Here is a 25,553-nt window from a genome sequence, read left to right as displayed (position 1 = left end):
AATAAATTTGGAAAAACAAGAAAAAACAAAGCGTTTTTGTATGCGTATTAACGCATAGGTTAGTTTTTTCTCGTTTTTGTAACTTTTATTTTTTTCTAACCCACTCTCACACATACATGCATACACAAAAAAGGTTAAGGAATGTGGCATACATGCAAATTAATTTGGGTCGCATACTTTAAAAGCAAATTGTTTGCCAATCGTTTTCAAAAATTGTGGGAGTTTAAATGTAAAATTTCAGTATTTTGAAAATTTTGACGCATAAAATTTAGATGCTAAAATATATAAATATTCTATTAAAAAGAATTAATACAAGTACTTTAAACAATTATTCAAAATGGTTTAAAAGAAGTTTTAAAATTACTCATTGAATCTAAATCCGCGCGTCATATGGCAAAATAGCTTCAGTGGTGCAGACAATAAGTCCCCATGTCTTTAACATTTTTGTGTTTAATGGCTTGTAAAGCATTTTTACGCTAAGCACTCAAGGGTATACTACGCATTTTAAAAAATTATGTTTTACCATGAAATTAATCGTTCCAGCACAGGAAACAATGACTACGAATCAAACTGTCATATTTTTAAGTTTCACACCAGCTATTTCTTCATACGAATATAAAATCTGAAGCGATATTTATATAGGAAAAAATGCATGCTTAATATAAAATATGTATTTAAAAAAAAAAAAATATTTAAAAAATGTATTGATATTTTCTACAAAATTTTATTTTTTTTCGAAATTTTTAAACGATTTTGAGATATTTCTCATTATTTTAATTTTTTTTTATGTGTTTGCGTTAAGTTGTCGAAAACTTTATTTATTTTAACCTTTTTTTATTATACAAATTTGTATACTATAATACAATTGATGCTATTTTTTTCAAATTTTTCGAAATTTTTAATTTTTTGTGCACTTCGACTACATAAAAATGTATGCTTATATAAAGAAATATGAACAAATGTAATTTATTTATTTATTTTTGGAGCTAAAACTTAGTTTTCCAACCACAGGAAAAAAACATTATTTTCATAGAATTCTTTAATTTATATAAATTTTATTTAATAAAAAAAAAAATTCTACGAAATAACGAATCGTAAAATTAATAAAATTTCTTGTTGTAGCAACAGAAAACATTGATAAAGTAATTTCGAGAAGTGCTATGCGGAACAGTCTTCGAAAAGATAAAAATCGGGGCAGTTCCGATTCCATAGGCCGGATTAATGCTGTATAATACTTTCCTGACGTTATAATGCTTCAAAGTTGTACTTTTGGTATAAAAATGATTTCGCCAGAAAACGTCCGACTTTTTCTTGGAATAATCTTATCATATGTATAGATTTGAACAAATGTGCTAAAAATCATTGAAATGAAAGAAAAATGTGGATGGTGTCTATATTCTTATTTCTTTAGTAATCGCGTCTTCAGTAACCTGAATTTCAAAACCCAAAGGCGAATCTTTCGATTTTGAAAGTTATCTTCAAAACAAATTAATTAATTTTGTGCTGCTGACAAAATTAAAAAAAAAAAATTATATTATATGTTAGAGGACACAAATTTTTTGGACTTATTGCGAACAAAGATCGATCTGAGGTTATTGTGGTTTTAGCTACGAAAAACTCTCTAAACCATATTTGAAGTCGTAGAATCATTTTCGTTACTTAGACCTGACTTTCGGCGAACCTAGGTCACACTTACTGGTTGCGCTTAGCTCGGTTCATTATACTTATAAACTTGTTATATTTTCACGTCGATTTGTTCTTGAGTTGTGACTTGCCTTCCATATAAAAATTTTTACTCCAGACGAGTACAATAAGTTACTATTGTAGTGTGTTTCTTCATTAATTTTGATATTTCTTTAATCAAAAATTAATATAATATGCATAACATTATTTAGTTATAATTTCGAATGTACCACTATTTTAAAATGTGTGGCCATTTTTTAATATTTTACAAAGTTAAAACTCTTATATGAGCTTCATCTGGAACTGAATCACCTGGATGCTTTTTATATAATTTTCAGAATTTTTTTTTTTTTCGAAATTAAATTGAAAACCTACTTCTTTGGATTGTTTGCTTTTCTTTTCAAATCGTAACGAATTTTATGACATAGAAATTCATGGATAATTGTGGGTAAAATCTAGTTTTTAAACGTGTTTTTTCAAATTTTTTGTTTCTCTATTTATATGATCTTGATTTGATTGCATTTTTTCTAAATTCACTACTAAAATTGTAGTTCTACTATTCAAACTATAAAAGTTTTTGTATTTAAATATTTTGTTTATTAATTTTCTACATATCTAAGGTATCAAAAATCAACTAAAATCTTAAAGTATTTAGTTATAAATTTTACTATCCTTATTTACTGTTTGAGCTTTGTTGAAACCAAGCTAATATAATTTTCACCCGTAATGAAAAACGTTAAATACCAGGTCAACACCGGGATACTCCACAGCAGATGTCAATATTCATACGGTTATATATGATGCTCATACAAGCAAGGAAAACAAATCCACAAACATAAAAAAAATTTATTTTCGCTCTACGCACGTCCTCATACACACACCCATATACAATTATATGTATTTATATCATGTTCCATGTGTGCTTCGTCTTGTGTGTGGCATCAGAGCAATATGTTCATGTGGCGTTTATTCCTGCTGTAAGTTATGTAAATGGGCTTAAGCGGCCGGTTAAGCTGCTGCAGCTGCAGCTTTACCATTTACGCAAACAAAGTCAAATATTGCAGTTGAAAATTATTCAATGGGGGATTTGCTGAATTTTTTCACCACACTTTTCTGCTCTTCATTGTTTTATTACGGCTTCAATAAATGTGCAAAAGGTTGCTTTTACGCACTTTTTGGGTCATTTCGTGTTTGCGTTAACAATTTTTTTTTTTTTTTTTTTTTTTTTTTTTTTTTTTTTTTTTTTTTTTTTTTTTTTTTTTTTTTTTTTTTTTTTTTTGTTGCATAAGCACAGTAAAAGTGTTGCATGGAATTTAGTTTGATTGTTTGTATTAAATAATTGTATAAATAAAAATTTGGTATACCGCGTTACATAAAAATAAAATATTATATTTATGAAAGAGAAAGAAGAATGGAAATTTACAAAATTTTTAGAAACATTTTCTTTTTGAAACATAAAGAATTCGGTGGACAATTAAAATTCTATAGACAATATACCGTAATGTATCGCTTATTCATCTTTATCTTTAAATTAGCTTCCCAAGAAGGGTCGGATATTGTGGGTAGGTTTTCAGAACTCACGAATTGTATTCTGTGCTATAGATATTAACTTGTATAAACAAATATATAACGTTTGAAATTATTTTTTATTTATTTGAATTTTATTTTTATTTATTGGTTTTATTTCCACAAAATTGTATTTCATATTTTTTTCACAATCGTAGTGGATTACAACCTTAAAAACTCAATACCTGGAATTGAAAAAGGAGGCAATAGTGGTCAAAAAATTTACTGTTGTCAGCCACCTTTACGGAAAAAACGTTACGGTAAACCCGTATTCTAAAAATATATTTGAGGTAGAGCTCGTTCAATAAAAACTTCTTCTCTAACCTTTCCTCAGAGCTTCGAATCATCCCTTAGAAACTTACTGCTCTTGTTCTCTAATGGCTTCATCCTATCCAGATGTCTCGCGTCGGTATATGAAGCTGTCAAGAGTAAACTTTGCGACAAAGAGATCTAAATTTTGAAAGATGCTATCAAAAAAGTAGAGAGTTTTAGAAGGTCATAGTATGAACACTTTAATGTACCCAGCTTCCTTAAATCTGACAGTTGTTATCAGTAAAATGATAACTGCTTACGTGAATCCAATAAATCTATAATATCTATAATAATTGTATTCATTGCACATATCTGCAATCGGTTCGGGATTGTGATGTCAATATATTTCTTTAAAGAAAGGTAATACCGATTACTACTACAAACTTATGGGGAACCATTTCACAAAATGTTTTCAGGTGGGCTGCAGTTCATGCGGATTTAAATTCGGATCTATTTCTATTTACTTAAACTCAACTGCCTCTTTATATACAAATTGTTTCAGAAGAAATATACACTATCGCTTCAATGTCGACTTTCTGTTATCACAAGACTTTTTTGTTCATTATTACCCTCAATTTCGTAAGTCTAAGGGGATTTTGAGTATAATTTTTAATAAAAATTGTATATATCTTTAATATTAGAATCATTTATATTTTTATATATTTTTTTTTTTTTTTTTTTTTTTGTTTAACAAAGAAAGTTAATAATGTATAGTACTTCCTTATTTTAATATTTTCGAAGACTGCTTTATACCTCAGGCATCACACTCTTCGCCATTATTTGTTTCTGAGCTATAAAAAAACATTTTTTTTACAATGCCGACCAAAAGGTTGTAATGAAAGATTAACCAAGGCTTTGAAAAGAATATTTTTTGAGGAATAGTTGGTGGAGCATCAACTATAAGTTGTTCAATCATCCTCCAAATTATTATTTCGATTTCGAACATTTCATTACCAAAAATGGCGATAGTGATGATGGTCCAACTTCTTCATAAAGAATATTTATTTTTCTTAATCTAACTGAATATAGATTTATCCTTTTAGAAATTCTATATAATATATATATAACGGTTTTTGATATTAATCAAAATCACTTTAGTAGACGCTATATATGGTTTCTCTGGTAAAATAATATTTCGAATATTTAGAAATTTAACTTTTTCAAAACTTTCACAGATTACTTTTTCACTTTCACATTTTCCATATATCATTTTATTCAATATTATTTTGTGCACAATTCCAAAACTATTTCGACACACATTTGCTTTTCCCCACAATTGACTTGCTTATATGCCATAAACTCTTCACCGTAACCAACCGTAACCTCAAACAATTATCCACTTTCAATACCAGCACACACACACATAGATACATACAACATCCAAAGTACCTAATACAAAACTACACACATATTTATGGCAGCATAATTTAATTCCCGTTATCCGCACTCACCTGAACTTGCTCCAGACCGCGTGTGTATGTTGGATTTTCGAAAGCCACACCATTACCAGCCTTACCGTTACGTGCGCGATGACGCCGATAAAACACAATGGCCGCTGCCGCTAATAGCACAGCCAGAATGCTGGCCACAATGCCACTGATGGTGCCGACAGCATTTGAATATGTCGTCGCTGAGGTGACGTGATGATCGCCGAGCGTGAATTTAACTGGTTCGGTGAGAACGCTAGCGCCTGCAAACACAATTTTATAATTTTGATTTAATGACATTGTTGTTGTTATTGTTATAGCATACTAAATGTAATGCTTTTATATACATATTATATATAATACTTTATAAATCTCGATTAATTTTAGATGATACAAACAACCGTTAGGTGAACAAACTTATTATATTCTGTAGCAACATGTATAATATTATTATTCAATAGTCTTGTGACTGAACTCACCAAAAGAATTGCCAGCTTTCACCACCAGCTCATAGAGCACATCCTTCTTCAAACCATTTATATTCACCGTGGTCTCTTTCACATCAAGGCGTCTAATTTCGGTGGTATTTTGCAGTGTTGTTGCATTGTAGGTCATGCCATCACCGCTAGACTCACTGGAATCACCTGCAAGTATGGCTGCCTCATGGTAAAATATCCGATAACCTTCAACCACATTGGGGTTCTTTTGTGGTGGATCCCATCTATGAAATTAAAGAAAGAATTTGTAAGGTAATTGAATAAAGTATTTGATGTGCATAGTAATTTTTCGAATGAGACTTTGGGCTTTATGTGACTGAACAAGAACTGTCAACTCCTCAGTTCTCCTTAAAACTATTTATGAAATATAGGTACTTATTCCGGAAAATCCCTCAGTAAATGAATTGTTGGTAAAATATTCAAGAACTAAATCCATTCATTGAAAGTTTCTCAGAAGATCGTCGAAGATAAGGTCAAGTCATCACAATCAAAAACTAGACCGAAATGTGACCTTCAATTTCAGAACTTCGAATTCATGATTTATAGATTCATCTCCTGATTTTATAGCCTGTTCTTTCTAAACTTTTCCCAATTTTTATCACTATTCAACCCTACCAATTTCACACATCATTACACTACTCACCTAATCATGACTTCATTGTCCGACATAACGCTGACAGCAATATTCTCCGGTGGTCCCGGCAGCTTATCCCTGTTCATTTCAAAGCAGCCAACAATTGTGCGCGAGTATTGCAGGCTGCATATCTCCTTTGAACGCACCGAATCACCGCGACACCAATTCAAACACTTCCGCGGCACATTCGCATCAGCACAACAGCTGCGGTGATCGGAACCGTCCGCCGCGCATTTCATCAGCTTATCAAAGTCCACAATACACTCGGGTTTGTCGGCGATCGCCTCGATATCGACGTAATAACTGCAAGCAGCACGGCAGGCCATGGATACATTCATTTGACGACAACACTCGGATACATTACGTCCCAGCGCGGGTGTGGTTCGTATGCGCACTGAAACCGCCGACGTGGCGGAGCCAAAAGCATTTTCCGCATGACAGAAGTAATCGCCCACATCCGTCGCCAACATTTTATTGATGCGCAGCGACATTGTGTAAAGATTTGTATGCGATTCATTCATTTTAGTTGAGATATCGAAGTGACCACCCTGTATGACGGGCACGCGGCCGTCATGATCACGCCAGAAGATGGTCTTCGGTGTTGGTTTCGCATCGACTGTGCAACGCAGCTCGACCTCATCGCCCAACGAGGCGACGGTGATGCCGGCGGCGGTAATTTTTGGTGCATCTAAAAATTAAGAAAGAATTGTAAGGTAAAAAAATAAGTTTTTGTTCCACAAAACTCAGTTTGAAGTCTTTGAGAACTCACAGCAAATATTGACTCTTCTTGTGGCCTGCATAGGCACACCATAACCATTGTCTGCATAGCAGGATATATGCTCCATGTCAGCAGTAACATTATGTATTACTGTAACCATGTGTCTCGACGTATCCTGACGCACCAAATGTCCACCGACGTAGAGTGAAATAGTTGGCGCCGGATTACCCAAGGCTAAGCAGAGTATGGTCATCGAACCGCCTTCGGGGATGTTATCGGCGGGGTGTACTGTTGGCGGCTGTGAAAACGAAGTTTATGTAGTAGGTAGATATCTCTCTCACTATTTCTCACTTACATCCACGAATGCTGGCAACGCTGGGTCGGTCCAAGCCACCAGCGTCTCGGAAGGCAGAGATGTCGCATGCTCACCAATAGCTTCGACGTAGAGTATATGTTGTGAGCTGGGTTTGAGATTGCTCATACGGAGCCATGCTACTTTAGTTTCGATTTTGTTGAACTTCTCCGATTTCATGGGTTTGTGGTAGACTCTAAGACGGGATACGGGAAGAACGAATAATATCATGTCAATAATTCATTACTAAGATTCAAGACCATATAAATAATTCCTCATATGGTTATAATATCCAAATCCAAACTCTATTAATTTTCTAAACACTTTTAGATAGAATCAAAGGTTGATCCGACCATCTTCAAAATCTAAACTAGGAATGCCTGTTTCGCATTGACAATACCATTTGTATGCAAATAAATCAGCAAAACATCGAGATCCTACAGAGATGAGCTCAAAGCTCAAACGCAGACATATTATTGGACTCAAGTTGTTCCAGCCACATGTTGAACTTAGTAACTTTATTACGAGATACAAACAAATTGTTTCCCTAGAAAGTGTCAGCTCCTTTCTGGAATAATATATATGGGATATAATACCTAAGGACCATTTATGAAGCTTTTATTTAGGATAATGGGGTCAATAATATGTGAAGGAGGCTTGGCTTACAACCCAGTGCTAATATGGAACATGGAGGATAGATAGATAGGCCTCGACTTTATTTCTACAGTTAGGGGTTTTGTTTCATAAATGATGAAAATGACTTTTCGAAACTAGCCTAAGTTGTTCAACTTAATCGACTTTGGAGTATAGTTTTGTCATATATTAAAGAAAAATTCGTAAAATTTACCCTTGAGTTCTTCAAACGTTACAAACAAAAATATTTTTGAAATGGATTCACATTGCCAACATTGTAATCTGGTCTCCTTGAGACCTTCAAATTTAGTACTATCGAACTAAGCTGAAATTTTCAGACCTAACTGATATTCAGGACGTGTAACTATTTGGATAACTTTAGATATTACTTAATAAAGGTCAAACTCGAAATAATTTATAATACTTTTAACTCATTAAAAAAATATCAAGCTGAGATTATCTACAATTATCAGTATTGATGTCACCATGAACTTCAGCCGTCTCTCTCTGGCTGTTTATCTACTGCAAATAAATATGAATATTTTTTTTTTCAACTACTCAATCCATTACTCTAATGAAATATTCACCTTTTGCTATAATTTTCTATTACATAATAACATTTTCCGTCACACTAGCTGATTTCTATGAAATCTCTTATCAGCATTTGATATTTTGCACTCTGTCATTCACCCATTCATTGGCACTCACCTGTAGGTAATCTTCTCATGCGGATGCGAATATTCTGGTGGCTGCCAAGTCAATTGCATCCAGGTCGCGCTGTGTGATGTAATCGAAAGCGAGTGGGGCGGAGAGGGTGCACCATAGGTATTATTCTTGTTTGTGACTATGAATGAAATGAGAAAATATAGATTTTTGTTAGTAAGCAAGACCATGTAACATTGCTGAAAATAGTAATGCTGAAGTTAGCGGAAATAGAATGCAAATTTCGAAAAATTTAAAAAAAAAATTCTGTTAAAAACCAGCACAATAAGCCAACCAATTATAATATTGGTCGTCACTAATATTTTGCTAGCTATATATTCTCAAAAATGTTTCTATTTAATTTTATGTATTTGTGTGTTAGTTTGACAAAAAGTTACCCAGTAGGAAAAATGTTCTCAATCCTCTAATAGTAAATCAGATATAGTTGAAAAGGACATAAATTGCGTATACACCTTGAGTGACTAGAATATAATTAGTAAAATGACATGAAGTTCGCAATAGAATAAATACTAGCCAAAATTTGATATTTTAATTCCAAAATTAATTTACTCTGCCATTTCAAAATCTTACTAAGAAATTCTATACATAACTTTGCATCCGTTTTAGTTCAGTGTTAGCCAATCTTAAAGCACATATTTTTAATTATTTTTCACGATCACTTTACTTATTTCTAATAACAGGCGTGGCCGTATTTATAGCAGTGAAGCGCTTTACCTATCCCGCGGGCGGCCGACTTTATTGCTCTCTCACAGATTCGCTCACACGTATTAGTCAAGCGCTCTCTATACATTGTGGAAAATTAATGTGCATTTGAAAATCACTTGATCAACGACTATTGACTGCTACGCATGTAATTTGTATGTACGCGCTGATTAACAATTTTACTATGTTTAATATTGAGTGGGAAAACAAGTTTTTGTTTTCCGAAAACTTTTTCGGTAATGCTGAGTGTTTAGTTTGTAAACACATAACTAACCGAAGTAGGGAGTACTATGTTAAAAGGCATTATAGCGGAAACCATTCTATTTATGAATCGGTAACGGGCAGTTCTAGAGAATTATTTATATGCCAACTAAAAAAACCGTTTTATGAGCAATTCATTAACGCTTCAGTGGGGGAAAACGCAAGCGTTCGTTATGCTCAACGAAAGGCTAGTTTTGCTGTTGCTTTAAAGCTGGCAAAGCAGGGAAGACCATTCGAGGAAGGATTTTTTTGTTAAAGATATGTGTCAAAAGGTTTTCAACGTTTCAGTACTATAGGTCAGGAAGTTTTCGCTGCTATCAGTTCAATACCTTTATCACGGACAACTATAACTCGACGCACTGAAGTAATAGGCCGACATATTTATGATATGACTATGCGAAAGGTGCAAGAAAGCAAGAATTTTTCCATATGTATTGACGAGAGTACAGATATATCCGATGTGAACCAATTAATTATTTATGTAAAAACGGTAGATGAAAACTTCGATACAAAGGTGGACTTGCTTTCGGTTGTATCTATGCACGGGCATGTGACTGGTAACATTTTGTATAATGCTGTATATTCAAAGGTCCTTGCAGTCTTTGATATAACTAAACAATTCACGTGTCAAAAAGAAATTAATCTACCTAATTGGATTAATATCATATCAAAATAGATTAATTTCTTTTTGACACGTGAATTGTTTAGTTATATCAAAGACATCAGCATATGTACTAATAGTGCTCAAGTCATGGTAGGTAGATTAATTTCTTTTTGACACGTGAATTGTCTTTATTTTTGTAATTGATAAAAAATTAATAAGGAATTTCATTAATTTCACAATTTTGTAAAAGTTGTCGAATCACTTTCAAATATTTTTTATATTAGTTAATACTAAAGTTTTGTATTTTTTTTTGGGTGTAGCAGCAAGCTCTCTCATACTCCAACACAAGCACACAGTTTGGTAGTGTGCGTTTGGGCATCACTGCCCTAAACACTGATTTACAGGGTCCGGCACTCGCAGTGTAACCAAGTTCACACCGTTCGCGCAGCTGTCGCAGTAGAATCAGCTGTTTATAAAAATGCTGAATGACGATTCGCAGGATTGTTCACAAGTGTACTAAAGCGTTTTGCCAAAAGTGATCGCAAAAAAGTGATCAGCGATAGAATTCAAACGTAAAAGTGTGATGGCTTAATATTTAGCTGGAAAATTACAGCCCGCAATTGTTCGTGAGTTCAAACACCTTAATGTGAATAAAGTTTTTGTTTATCGCACCATCGCTCGTTATAATGATACTGGTAGCAAAGCAAAACTCCATGGAGGTGGCCAGCAACAGACTGCAGCATCACATGAGATGGTTGTAAAAGTGAAGAAGCGACTTGCGCGAAATCCACGACGAAGTGCCAATCAAATGGCTAAAGAATTGAAAATATCCGGCCGCAGCATCCGACGCAAATTGAAAAATCAAGCTTACAAGTCCCAAAATTCCCATGATCTCTCACGGAATCAGCAACAAGTAAGACTTGAGAGAACGAAGCAGTTGCTTCGCTTTTCCAAAAGCGGCCAAATTCCTAACATTGTGTTTTCTGACGAAAAAATGTTTCCAATTGAGCAATTCGTAAATCATACGAGAATCTAAGTCATCAGTTGGCCACCAGGAGGCGGCACGCACCACAAATAATGGATTTGGCCTCTGTCACCGCAGATGGGCGCTCTTCAATTGTTTTTAACGAGCCATTTCATTTGAAACATGCGCACATCTTCAAAGCTGATAAATTTTTTTCCACACATGATTCAAATCAGTCCAGCAGAAAATTGTTGTTGTTTGCAGTACAGTGAAACTTTGATAAGTCGTAACCTCGATAAGCGAAAACCCTTGATATTTGATATTATTTCTTCGGTCCCTATAAAAATTCGCGAAAAATGCATGTATATCGGTCACTTTGATAACTCCTATTTTTCTTGAGGAAAAAATTGAAAAATGTGTATCAAAAGCCTCTACAACTCGTATTTTTTTCACAAAAAACCGTACTTGACGAAAACATAGTACATTTTTTAACCGTTTCTTGTTTTTTATGTAAAATTGAAAAAATAAATAAAAAAAAGCTCTATAATTCGTATATTCTGTAGGTTGCCTCTATAAGTTGTATAACTTGATAACTTGAAAAACTCCATAACTCGTATTTAAATTGTGGCCCCTTGCAGATACGAGTTATCGAAATTTCACTGTACTAATAGATTTACTTGTAGATTTACTTGTAAGAGCAATTCAGAATCTGGTGGAATTATTTTTTTATTTTACACTAATGTTTAGCGATGCAAATGCTATATCCTTGCAAATAAGCAACACTAAAACGCCATTGTATTATTTGCACCACTGGTTTGCAAATTATCAGCTGCTGTCAAAAATAAAAACATTGTAACCAGAGAGAAGAAATGGAGAAATTTTTGTAAATTAAAAACAAGAAATTTGAAATTTGTCATATGTTCAATATTCATAATTTCTTCAGCAGCTGCATCAAATAAAGCGTCAGTTAATTTTTTCCTAAAACTTTTTTTTGGCATATTTTCCATTATGTGCGAAAATTTTGCTTACAAACAATGTTTTTCTTCACCGATCACCTGTGAATTGCAAGGGTTATACAGAAACTACAAAAAAGTGGCTCATTGTTGATGGTAAATATTTGCAATTGCATAATTTTGCAAACCACGGTAGAGGAGGAGTAGAGTCACTATCAGCTGATGTTATGTAAACAAAGCCACAGCTGAGAGGTGCCACTGTAGAAACGTCAAGGGGAGTTCTGGGTTGAGTTTCTCTTGATAAACCAAGATGGCCGACTTTTAACCGGAAAATGGTTGCATTGTGTTATTTTNACATTGTGGAAAATTAATGTGCATTTGAAAATCACTTGATCAACGACTGTTGACTGCTACGCATGTAATTTGTATGTGCGCGCTGATTAACAATTTTACTATGTTTGATATTGAGTGGGAAAACAAGCTTTTGTTTTCCGAAAACTTTTTCGGTAATGCTCAGTGTTTAGTTTGTAAACACATAACATAGAGAGTACTATGTTAAAAGGCATTATAGCGGAAACCATTCTATTTATGAATCGGTAACGGGCAGTTCTAGAAAATTATTTATATGCCAACTAAAAACAGTTTTATGAGCAATTCATTAACGATTCATTGGGGGAAAACTCAAGCGTTCGTTATGCTCAACGAAAGGCTAGTTTTGCTGTTGCATTAGAGCTGGCAAAGCAGAGAAGACCATTCGAGGATGGATTTTTTTTTTTAAGATATGTGTCAAAAGGTTTTTCAATGTTTCAGTACTATAGGTCAGGAAGTTTTCGCTGCTATCAGTTCAATACCTTTATCACGGACAACTATAACTCGACGCACTGAAGTAATAGGCGGACATATTTATAATATGACTATGCGAAAGGTGCAAAAAGCAAGTATTATTCCATATGTATTGACGAGAGTACAGATATATTCGATGTGAACCAATTATTTATGTAAAAACGGTAGATGAAAACTTCGATACAAAAATGGACTTGCTTTCGGTTGTATCTATGCATGGCCATGTGACTGGTAACATTCTGTATAATGCTGTATATTCAAAGGTGCTTGCAGTCTTTGATATAACTAAATTAAGTAGCATATGTACTGATGGTGCTCAAGTCATGGTAGGTAGATTAATTTCTTTTTGTCATGTGAATTGTCTTTATTTTTGTTATTGATAAAAAATTAATAAGGAATTTCATTAATTTCACAATTTTGTAAAAGTTGTCGAATCACTTTCAAATTTTTTTTATATTAGTTAATACTACAGTTTTGTATTTTTTTGGGTGTAGCAGCAAGCTCTCTCATACTACAACACAAGCACACAGATTGGTAGTGTGCGTTTGGGCATCACTGATTTATAGACAACTTGAATTTAGCTGCACTCTTCTAACAGTATTCTACTGCAGCTCTCACTTTTCCTTTGTATGATTCTGATCAAACTGCGAGATTCGCATCTCTCTCTCACTCTCTCTCTCTCTCTTGAAAGTCAGGTTTGGTTTATCCCTGTGGTCATTATTTAGAGTCTGTGATGGATTTCAACGTTTTGTTTCGAGAAAGTCTTTGTCTAATTCTAACGACGTTTCAAATTCCTAAAACAGTATACGAGTATACCAAGATTTAATTTCTATAGCTTAAAACTATTTTGATAAAAATATTTTAGATAAAAATATATCTGGCATAGATATTTGTAGTGAATCAAACCGATAAGATGATGACAACATCGAGAAAGTCAGAGAAACAGTGCTTGAATAGCAAAAGATTTCAACGGCTTCAAGTAGAGGACAGAAACTAGATGCCTGACAACATAGCTCTACATTTATCAAACTCATCACTACGTCCAGACTATCCAGCAATCTAACGAAAGGTATTACAAAATACGCCGATACCATAAAAATGAAAATTCTCTGCAGGCACTAAAAGCTATCGTTGCCGAGGTTTATATCTAAAAAACTCAGGAGCTTATTTTGAAGGCAGTAACAAAGATCTATACTAAAGTACACAAAATTTAGCTTTTTTGTCAGTTCGGGAGATATTTGATCAGAATAAAAATTGTTTGTTGAAAGGAGCCGGCTTGCATATGAAAGTGCTGTAACAAAATATTTGCAGAGAGAGAGAGGTATAGTGATATATTGAAATTACGACTCTCGTCTATATATGTAAAATAAAATCTTACTTTTTTAAGCGAAAAACCGACATTTTATATATATAAAAATATTCAGCTGATGCCTTATTTATGGTATATCAAATAGGATATATAGAAGCCTTGAAGCCTACTCCAAATGGATCACGTCTTTTTAGGAGCTTTTTCATGGCAAAATTTCACTAGAGTGTGTGACAATGCCTGTCGGCGAACTATAATTTTGAGGAAACATATTTATTGAGCTGAATCGCTCTCACGTCCACTACACAGTTCAAGTCGAAGAGATTAAATAATCAAGAAAACACTTAGTTTAAGTTTCCCATATTATTATTAACTAAGAATAAGAAAAAATGTTCACCGAAGCTTTAATACACATCGCAAATACGAACGTTTTTTTTTTACCAGAACATGATTTATATCGTTCAGTTTGTGTGGTAGCTATACGCTATAGTGATCTGATATCGCCCATTCCGAGGAATTGTCAGCTTCTTGGGGAGAAAAAACATATTCCAGAACGATATCTCAAAAACTGAAGGACTAGTTTTTATACATACGTACAGACGAAAAAAGACAATCGCGCCTGGCTAACTCAACTTAGCTCGTAATCTGATCATTTACATATAATTTTGCTTGGGCCTGCGTCGTTTTCTTTTGGGTGTTGCAAACTACGTAGCAAACATAATATACTATATACAAGGTACAAAGACCTGATAAAGATCAAATATGATACTGAAAATTTTAAATAAGTTTTTGTCGATTTCGTTAATTACGATGTGTTTTACGCTATAGTAAATAAAATAAAAATTTTAAATCACGCTATATATTATATTTCCTACAGGGCATGTACTACTGTATCAATATGCATAGCTTTTCAGAGTTATCTTAGTCTTACTTTCTATATACATATAAGTATGTGTGTATACATATACATACATATGTAATCTATTTAAAGCACACTCACCATTCTCATCATCGGTCGTATTGATCAGCAACATCGACGATGGCAACGCTGTACCATAACGTCCGCGCGTCACCACCATAATGCGATACAATGCGTGCGGCTCCAAATTCGTCAGCGCAATGCTGGTCTCATTTGTGGTCAATTCCTGTAGAGAGGCGGCCAAATATGAACGTGAAAATGTGTGGATACATATATATTTGTATATATTTGTATGTGTATATGTGTGTGAGTATGTGTACGCATGCAGATGGTTAGACATTTTGGTGTTCGGGTGGTTGTTGGTCGGCGGTTCCACGGTTGGCGGTCAGCAGCGCCACATTTTCCAATAATGGTGGTGCAACAGCGGCAACAACAACATTAGCAGGGGTCACAGCCAATCAGTTCGGCATCAATCGATTAATGCATGCAATTGAAATTTCAAATTGGAATTGGCATTTTTAGAATTATATTGTTTTCTGCATGTGTATATGGATATATGGTTGTGTACGAAAATTCTGTTGTTGCATGTACATACATATACCGGTATTTTGTTCGTTTTCAATTTATGGCTAATGTGCGCGAAAAATGTGTTTTGTTGATTCAGTTGCTGTTTTGGCCTACGAAAATTCTAGGCTCCGGCATTTGGCGGCAATGCCATGGATTAGCGGTGGAAGCAATTATTTTGAAGCACTCAATTATTTTAGCAATGCAAAATTACGAGATTTGGCACAAGACGCATTTTGACAGATTAGACAAAAAACGGAACAAAAAGTTAAGTTATATAGAGAAAAAAGTATAATATATTTAGAGGTCTATGCAGTTCACAAGTTCAGAGTTTATGTCAAAAGTTCATCAGGTTATTAAAAATTATTTCAGTTAAAGCTCCATAAAGTTCAAGAATAAACTCCCAATTTCGGGAGGTACTACCAATATTATCCCAATATTTCTAAATACAAGCAGAGATATCTTAATTTTTTTTTCACAATCACTTCATTATTGTCAAAATTTTTTGGGAAAATCAAAATAAAGTAACGATAAGATAAATCGAAGTTCACACTTAGACAGCTATGATCACTGGTTCATTGTCTTTCCTAAGTGCAAAATCGCCAATAAGAGATTGATCTACGAAGCGCTTTAAGTTCACCATAAATTGATAAAGAAGGATAGCATTACCAACTGTCAATTGTGGTGGATGATGAAAGGAACGTTGCCTTAATGACATTTATCAGTGTATGCAAGAAAGATGTTTAACAGGCATTGTTGACACCTAGACATCAATGAGTACTTTAGCGATGAGTTCCATAAAGTAATCAAAGCTTTTTTAGATTATTTTCAATGATAAGAATCTAAACTACCTTAAGATAACCTTGAATTTACTAAAGAATGTTAGTTTCTGTAAAATTATGTACATATATATAATAGTTGATGGTTTCTTTGATATATGATGCCAGTTTCTCTTATCTGAGCAGCAAAATTATTACCCCTAATCAAGTATAAGCGCATGTAGTATATAAAATTACTACATAAAATGATGGCCATGATTCTTCAAAACGACTGGCAAAGTATCCTATGTACGAGTTTATGAAGGAAGAAAAGTAAAAGAAAGCAAAACCTCCAAAACATAAACATTTTGACGTTCAATGATTTCCAAAATATGCAAGCAAATATTAAACTGATTCACAATTTTTGAGACAAGTTTCAAAAACGCTGGATATCGGCGCGGACTTGGATTTATAGTATATGGAAAATAAAGTCCCCACTAAACATTTATACCTGTTTTAAAAATACCTTAACTCCCTAAAACAAGCATATATCTCTATGAAGGGCAGAGAAAATTAATTATATGCTTTAAAATATAAAATCCTTAAACAGTAGCATTCAGACATCAGAAATTGTATTTTCTAGTAGAAACAGTAAGCACAAATGCTATATTGGAGTGGTTTAGAAAAAATATTCGTAGGCCACACTGTTCAGTCGTTCATAAAAACTAAACACGTACTAATAAAATGAGTTCAATTATGCGTTTTATTTGGTTGAGGGTATAAAATATTGTATGAAAATATTCTATTTTGCTTTTTAAACTCTTATTTTATCATACACTCTCAGCACAAAACCATGCCTGTATGAAGAGAGTTACATAATTACTTTTATTGCTGCGTTTTAACACAAGAAAACGCAAGAAAAAAACAATACCTAACTCTAAACGTGCTCAACGCTTAAAAACGTTTGACTAACATTAGCTGCGGCGACAACATGCGGCGGCAAATTGACTATCTGGCAAGGTTGCACGTTTGCTCAACCATTGACTGTTGTTGGAGCCACAGTCGCTGATTGTTGTTGCTGTAGTGTGTTAATATTTCCACGCCTAATGACAGCAATAGCGCGTCAACATATGGCACAATAAACGTGTGCGCGCGGCAGCGTATGTTCCAAACAAGCGACCAAAGCAATAAAAATAATAAATTTGCTAAGTTGCGGCACTTAAATGCACAAATACGGGCACGTAAAGTTTATGTGTGTGGCTTAATGTGCGGCGCATGCGCAAACTGCTACTTGCCACAGCAGGCCATATCGTTCCGCAAAGTCGTAACTAAGTCAATGGCAATGCAGCTAAGCCAAATTCAATGGGCGTCGCACTGTTATGATACCTGCTTTTAATGTATCTTACGCGCCACACACACACATACAGATACATATATAAAATATATATAAGCTTAAGTAGCAACTAGGTGATAGTTGATTTAGGTGGTAAGCGTTTAGTTAATACTAAACTGGTGTATTATAGCAATAGATTAAGACGAGAGCAATTAATTGTATCGTCTCCATTTCGTTAATAACTGTAATCATCAAGTTCTTTCGATGCAAGGATAGGAAAGAAGTTTAGGGAGAGAGATAATTTTTGCCACATCGAAAATGAAAATATTTTTAAATATTAGAAATTTCTCAAATACATATAATTTTTAAAAATTAAATAATCATGTGGCAACGAATGTTGGATATGCGAAAACTTTGTTCCGTCCGTCGAATTGAGCACGTCATTTGCCACATTCATTTGTCTTATCATTTTTTTTTAATTAAAAGTTATAAACAGATGGCAACCCTTCCCAAAAATATTTACTTCAGCTTAGTGTCGCTACATACAATATCTTTAGTTTGATACTATTAACTGATACAAATTGGTACAATTTCTGTATTTTAAGAATTTAATGACATTGCATATTTAAATAGGTGGGAAATTGTACTTCTCAAAACTTATCTCAGACTCTTTAAAAATTACTGCTGGTTCTTAAACCTCGTAGACTCTTGGTGAAAGTTACGAATCAACCAACCATTTTTTTATTTTTTATTGTTGTTTTTTTTTTCAAGACAACAACTATGAGTACTCAAAGAGGCTAAAAATGGAACGCAAATAGATTGAGCCACAATATGGTTTTTCTACTTCTTTAGTCTACATTTTAAAACTATTCATCTATAATGGGGCTGTAGCTTATGGAATAGGTATCATCTCAAGCATTACACTACTGTGATCTAATTGAAAGGTGAATTTTTAATTTATACTTCGCGTAACTTTCGAAGCCATAATTTTTTTTCTGTAAGTTGGTAGTACTGTTATTGACCTGTATGTTAAGTTTCACATCAAAATATCCATTTTGTGAGGCTCTAAAAGTGAATTCTTCGATTTTACTATTTATGAATTAATTAAAGAAAAGAAGTGCGATAATGTACCATCTCATACTGCATTGGTTATTCCTGATCATTTCGCCACATTTTCAACTAATATCGTTCCGAAACTACAGCATTCGCCAGATTTGCCTTCGTGTAACTTCCGGCTATTCAGCAAATTCACATAACCACTCCGAGAACACCGTTTTGACTCAATTGAGGATTTAAAAGGTGAGCCGAAAAAGGCTCTGATGGCCATCACGACGGAGGATTTTTCCAAGTACTATGATGACTGGAAAATTCGTTGGCTTAAGTATATTTCAGCGGTAGGGGATTACTTAGTAGGAAATGAAATAGACAAAATTCACCCTAAAGTTAACGATAAAAAATTGGAGTAAGAAAGGGAGATCGCTAGAGAGAAGAGAGTGAAGAAGAGAGAAAGGAAAGAATACGTAGATTGAGAGAGAGCGAGGAAGAAAAATATTGAGCTGGATGGAGAAAAAGAAGGACATTGACATTGAAAGAAATAACGAGGGATTGGAGGAGAAGAAGAGGACGATTGAAGGAGAGAAAGAAAATAAGCATAAGTTGGAAGGACAGATTTGGTGAGAGAAGCAAGCAAAAAAACGAATCTTTCCTTCAGAAATATTTCTAGAAAGAAAGAGAGTGAAGAAGAGAGAAAGGAAAGTAGATTGAGAGAGAGCGGGGAAGAAAGATATTGAGCTGGATGGAGAAAAAGAAGGGTATTAATATTGAAAGAAATGACGAAATAACGAGGGATTGAAGGAGAAAAAGAGGATGATTGAAAGAGAAAAAGAAAATGAGCATAAGTTGGAAGGAAAAATTTGGTGGGAGAAGCAAGCAAAAAAACGAATCTTTTCTTCAGAAATATATGTTTTAAAGTCGAGTTTTGAGATATTGTGTCAAAAAGACATTTTGAAGTATAGGGGTTGCGCGAAAACAGTAATTTTTCTATTCTTTGTAGAGTGTATGTCAATTTCGAATAACCGTTCCACTTCTTACGATCTGTTCTACTAATTAGTTTTGCCATTGATGCGCCTATGTGCCGTAGATTTCTGTGATATCTCCGTAAGATTTAAGAAAATAATACAAGCACACACTTTATGGCTAAATCGCAGTCGCGCATGCATAAGCAATATAAAATATTAAATTCAAATATATGCGCATTGACATGCTAAGCAAATGGGTGAGTAAACTAAACATTTATGAAGAAGCTGCTGCTGGTGGCGCGGACAAATTACATTTTCCGCAACAAAGAATACACTTACATACCCACATACGCATATGTATGCACGCAAATTCATACGCCCATACTTATACATAGATATAAATGTAGAGATATATATACATAATAGCTGTTTCGACCTCCTCTTTTGTGTACTCACACAAGCTTTACGGTATGCAAATTGCGGCGACAGCACCGTTAGCAAGAGGAGTCCCACTTGTGAATAATTTCATATTTCATTAGCGGTGATTGCAGTAAATTGGCAGTTAGAAGCTGAATGGAGGCTGACTGGGGAAGCGATTTAGCATAACATAGCATAAAGAAGCGTTGCATAGCGTAGCACTACAACCGCAAACCAACCTTGCTGCAGCTGTTATTAATAACATACGCTTATGGTACAATACAATACACGCATTAAGTACACGTGGCAAGGTAGAGTAAAAGGCGCGAATATCACAGATAAAGGCGACCATCGTCGGTTGTGGTTTGCGTGGAAGGAAAAAGTATGTATTTGTGTACAGTTAGTAGCAGAATTCCCTATTTTTTTATTAACATATGGTATTATAGTGAATGTGCCGTAAATGCTAATTACTGTTAAAATAATATTATATAGTATAAGTTATTTAGACGAATGAAAAAGTGTGCGCGTAGCTCTCTAAAGTGCGCACTTTTGTGATTTTATCTTCTAATATGCTTGGAGACTATACCAATGCCTTGTAAAAAAAATAACAGTTTCTTAAGGCTAAAAATTACGTTTTCAAAACTTTATACCGTTAAATTGAAAAATTAGAGAGGCTCGCGCTGTGTATGTACAGACGGATGGATATGTATATCGCCTGATCGCGCCACGCTGATCATTAATACATATTGTTTTAGGTATTAAGAACTTCGTGGCGAACTTAATATAACCTCTTTATATAAATACAATATTTATAGTAATCATAAGTAACAGGAAATGATGACAGAAAGTAAAATCACATTTCAAGCAAAATAGTTTCGATAATGAAATGTAGCATATTTTTTCTTTAAAAAATGTCGGTAGTTATACGAGATAATGTCAACTTTTTCCTCAGAGATTGGATGCCAAAGCTATGAAATTCTGGACTAAAATTGAAATAAGTTCTAGCTAACAACAAAAAAGTCCCATATCGGCCAGAAGTGGCTTGGAAAGCAGCACAGTAGTGGGGAGTGACACCAAGCAAATGACTTCATCTCTATGGGCGCCAGGTTTCAAAGGCATGGAGGGCAATCAGCTAGTGGACGAGATTTCCAAAAGTAAACGGCTGTCACCTAAAAACGTGGTGAAAATTCTATTATCCATGCTTTGACTATACAACTATCTTGACAGAAGAATAGCAAAGAAAGTCAAAACGTGACGGAACGATCTATCTGGGTGGAAAACTGCAAAAGTCATTTGTGAAATGGAAAATATACAATGTTCCTTCTGACACTCGAAAGAAGTAGCTAAAGGAATATGATTGGAATACCCGCCGAGCACAGTTTTTTGGCAAAACAATCATTTGTAATGGAACTGACAGATGGAGAAGACTGCAGGAAGTTTCTGGAGCATCCGTGTTCACTTTTCCCGAATAGACAGGGCTATGCTTTAAGTATTTGGGGCCCCAACGGAATGAAACACTGGGAGAGATATAAGTCTAATTTCAACAAACTTTGGGTATCTCACTAACACCTGGCCTTCATAACGGAACTGCATCTGGTACCGTAATGAACCAAATCTCCGAATGAACTTTGACTTAAGATCACTCTTGATAGTCTGATTCTTTAGGATTCTACCCAAGACCTTCAATATGAAAAACAACTTGAAAAGCCAGGAAATGCAATAGAAATTGATTATCATCAAAGAATGATTAGTTATCAGAATCAGTAGCAACTAAACCTCATATCCAACCGAAATTTCACGACTACACTTTCAACAATTTACTCGGCTTTGCATATTTTACAAGCACAAACAATTTAAAAACCGTTATGAAAACCGCTATTTGCACCATGTTATTGTTATTTATGAGTTTTCTACGCGTCTATATTTATTTGTTTTCGTTTTGGCTTTTTTGCGCCCTTTCCGGATGCATGTGGCTGCATTTAGGTCAACGAAAATAATTTTCTAGCTCACTTGCCGGCTAATACACACAGCCGCGACTCTATAGCTGACAGTTTTGAAAATGAGTTGGCATATTAATACCAATATAAATTCCATTAATAATAGCTGAAAGGTGTGCAGCGGCGAAAAAATGGATAATAATGCGGCAATTTGTCAGCCTATATTGTGGGTGAGGACAAGTACGAAAGCAGGAAAAACAGAAATTTAGTTAAAGCAATGCGATTTGAAAAATAGCAGAGCTCGAAAATTTGTGGAATGCAATAAGAGGTGTATTTGCATATTAACATAAGCATATGTATATGTGTTACTGCCTAAATATATTCGAATAGGAATATATATATATGTATATATTTACGATCATAATTCTGCAGCATATGTACTGGGGCGTCCATACACAAAACGATACAATAACAACAACTAAATTTCAAAGCGAGCAGATAAAGATATTAATAAATAATGCTTTTGCAAGACTTTGTTACGCTACTGCTAGCAATATTATAGCAAATAAATACATAAATAATGCTTTCACCAAAACAAATTAGCTGTGTGATGATTCTGGTTGTACACTTTGTTAGTTTTTACTTGGACCTTTTTTATTCCGAAAGGTTGCGTATACGCCAGAGTGGCTTCTGAGCACACATATTTTGCTGCTGCTGAATTAAGTCGGGTGTAATTAAGCCATTATGGAGGCGGATTCACTGAAACAAATAGCGCATACTGCTAAATCTGAGCAAAATATACTGCAAATTCAATCGCTGTCATGTAAACAAAGGTACTTATGTTTATGTATTAGGTTGAGCCAGATTTTTGGATTACAAATTTATTTTACATAATTTTAAAGTAAAAATCGCGAAATCGAAAGAGCTTAAACTAATTTTAGAAACATAATACATATACTATTCAAAGTATATTTTATGGAAAAGGCTTAAAACCATATTAGTTTATCACGTTATTTTACCTCCAGAGGTCCTGAAACACTCATAAACCACTAATTTATGACAGCTTTACTCAGTACATATAGTAACCATGAATTTTTTGTATGAGAGCAAATAAAATCTATGTAGAAATAGCAGTGATAACTTTCAATCAATCTCATAGAGCTAACTTTTAAAATATAATAATAGAAACTAAACTTATTTCATCTTCCGAGAATACTGCATCACCCTAATACACATATCCACACGCCAAGTGTCATTTCATATGCAAAAAGTATCGCCATCACATGAATATCTCGAATAGTTTTCACATCCAGCTGTGGTTTTTGGCATCAATTTGATATTTTGTTGTTTCCCTTTTACACACTTGTACATTTTCGCTTATAAATACGCATTTAGCACAAATCCTTGTGTCCACGTCATAGACTTTGCCATTTAACCTAAATTTATTGTTGCGCCGAAAATTTGTAAACACGTTTCGCTATATGTTGATGTGGCAAACAGTGAGGCGTATTTACACTGACGAAGTCGCTAGAATTAACGGCTGAAAGCTCTACTAATGACAGGGATATGCAAAGCTTCGGAAGATTTATTGACCGCTTTGTCAATAACGAAGGGTTATATTTGTAGTTATACATACACGAGTATACTCATACATACATATGGACAGGCTTATTCGTATTTATAAGTTCAAAGATATATAAACGATTTTATATGTGTATATTGTGTCACAGCCAAAATTGTTAGAGATAAATATAGTGTTATGTAATATAAATTGTGACAAAAAAGCACCCAGAAATTGTAATTAAATTGTCCGCGTAAATGATATTGCAAGAATTTTGCTAAATTGATAAGACTGTTCTTAATTACTATACCAAATATGAGCGCGATCTGTCAACTAGTTCCTTTACAGCAGCCGCTTAAGTCGCACCCAGTGGTGCGTGTCGATTTTTACAATGAAAAAAAATCGAACAGTGAAGTTGTCTCAAATTTTATATTTTTAACCAAATTTCGAATGCTGAATCGTTACAAATGTTGAAATGGGCTTGCGGTTATTTAATTTTATCTAAAACACATGTCTATGAGCGGTACAAAGCCCGTCTAGAAATCGTTGAAGACATGCCTCGCTCTGGCTGACTCGACCTCTTCAACTTATGAAAATAATAAAAATGTGAAGAATATGGTGACTGAAAATCGCCAGGTTAGAGAGAAAGCAAGAGAGTTCGACATCACTCGCGAGTGATTTTGGTGGATATTTTACATATGAAACGCGTTCTTGCCCAACTCGTGCCGATAGAGCTGATTTCTTTTTATTTTTTTTTTCAAAAAGAGTACCGTAAAAAAAATCTATTTCAACATGCTTGAGAGCATTTTAGCTACCGATGAGACATGGGCTTATAAGTTTTACATTCAAATATGTCAACAATCATCGAAATGGAAGGATAGAAATGAGTCGAAACCAAAAGAGCTGCGGCAAAGCAGCTCAAAAATCATGATGGTCGTTGTTTTTTTCCATATTCAATAAAGAGTTATATTTGGTCGTATTGAGGCACCGAGAACTATGTATATATCTAAAATTATTAATCAAAATATTTACGAAACCATCTAGAGAAACTGGATATATGTGTTCTTTAGCTCATAGAAGAGGTTGGTCTGCAATAGATGACAAATTGAATCATTGCCACCTCTACATTGTACTGTTAATCGAATACAAAGTGATGCAACAAAGTTACAAAGATCAAAAAACGGGAAGAAATATGTAGCTTAGCTATCTTTAAATTGGCATGAGCCCACTCCGTAAAAATTTATAACGAACTTTAGGATGTTTCTCACTTAAAAGGTTATAAAAATAAATAGTAAAAACAAATCCATTTCTTAAAATACCAATTTTATGTATAGTATATATTCGAATATGACTAAAAACACTATTCTAATTAATTAAATAATGTTATACTCTGATACAACGAAATTTTCAATAGATAAACAACTGTGCTCCACAGGAATCATATTGCTTTAATGCCTAAGGGGTATTCTACTCTAGAATTTTGAAAGTTTAGACCCTTAAGAACATATCCTCTAAAGGACTTTTAAAAATTAAAATTATTTTAAGAGCTACAGTTACTTTAGTGACGCAGTACCTAGCCCGGTAGGGGACTCACTTTTTTAAACGCGTTTTTCTCGAAACTACTTTTTTCCATTATACCAAGTTCTATACAACCGATTTACTTGAAATTTTGTGTGAACCTTCTTTATATAATCCTTTATCCTTTCTTTTTAATATTTTAAAATAATTGAGGAATTTCAAAAAAAAGCGTAAAGAACTATTTTTATTTTCAGGCAGTTGCCATTTTTCAAAAAAAAAATTGTTTTCGTGTTCCCTGAAATAGGGATTATAACAGCATCCTTACTGATTAAGAATTTTTTTGGTTTTTT

General features: G+C 34.0%; 1 protein-coding gene across 2 annotated transcripts in view; it reads right to left on the bottom strand.

Annotated features, from left to right (window-relative positions):
- Positions 1-25,553, bottom strand: part of LOC108972799 (Ig-like and fibronectin type-III domain-containing protein 2) — a 42,685-nt gene that overhangs the window by 7,725 nt on the left and 9,407 nt on the right. For both annotated transcript variants that reach the window (XM_018939613.1, XM_018939612.1), the window contains exons 9-15: positions 15,179-15,323; positions 8,531-8,666; positions 7,193-7,385; positions 6,889-7,135; positions 6,129-6,807; positions 5,468-5,709; positions 5,013-5,251 (exon numbers count right to left, since the gene is read on the bottom strand). In XM_018939613.1, the coding sequence (XP_018795158.1) occupies positions 5,013-5,251; positions 5,468-5,709; positions 6,129-6,807; positions 6,889-7,135; positions 7,193-7,385; positions 8,531-8,666; positions 15,179-15,323 (1,881 nt within the window). The remainder of the gene's footprint in view (positions 1-5,012; positions 5,252-5,467; positions 5,710-6,128; positions 6,808-6,888; positions 7,136-7,192; positions 7,386-8,530; positions 8,667-15,178; positions 15,324-25,553) is intronic.

Source organism: Bactrocera latifrons, unplaced genomic scaffold, assembly GCF_001853355.1.
Source record: "Bactrocera latifrons isolate USDA-ARS-PBARC rearing strain unplaced genomic scaffold, ASM185335v1 scaffold_427, whole genome shotgun sequence".
Classification (NCBI taxonomy): Eukaryota; Metazoa; Arthropoda; class Insecta; order Diptera; family Tephritidae; genus Bactrocera; species Bactrocera latifrons.
Note: the sequence above shows the minus strand (reverse complement) of the source record. Positions and strands in the feature narration are given on the sequence as shown.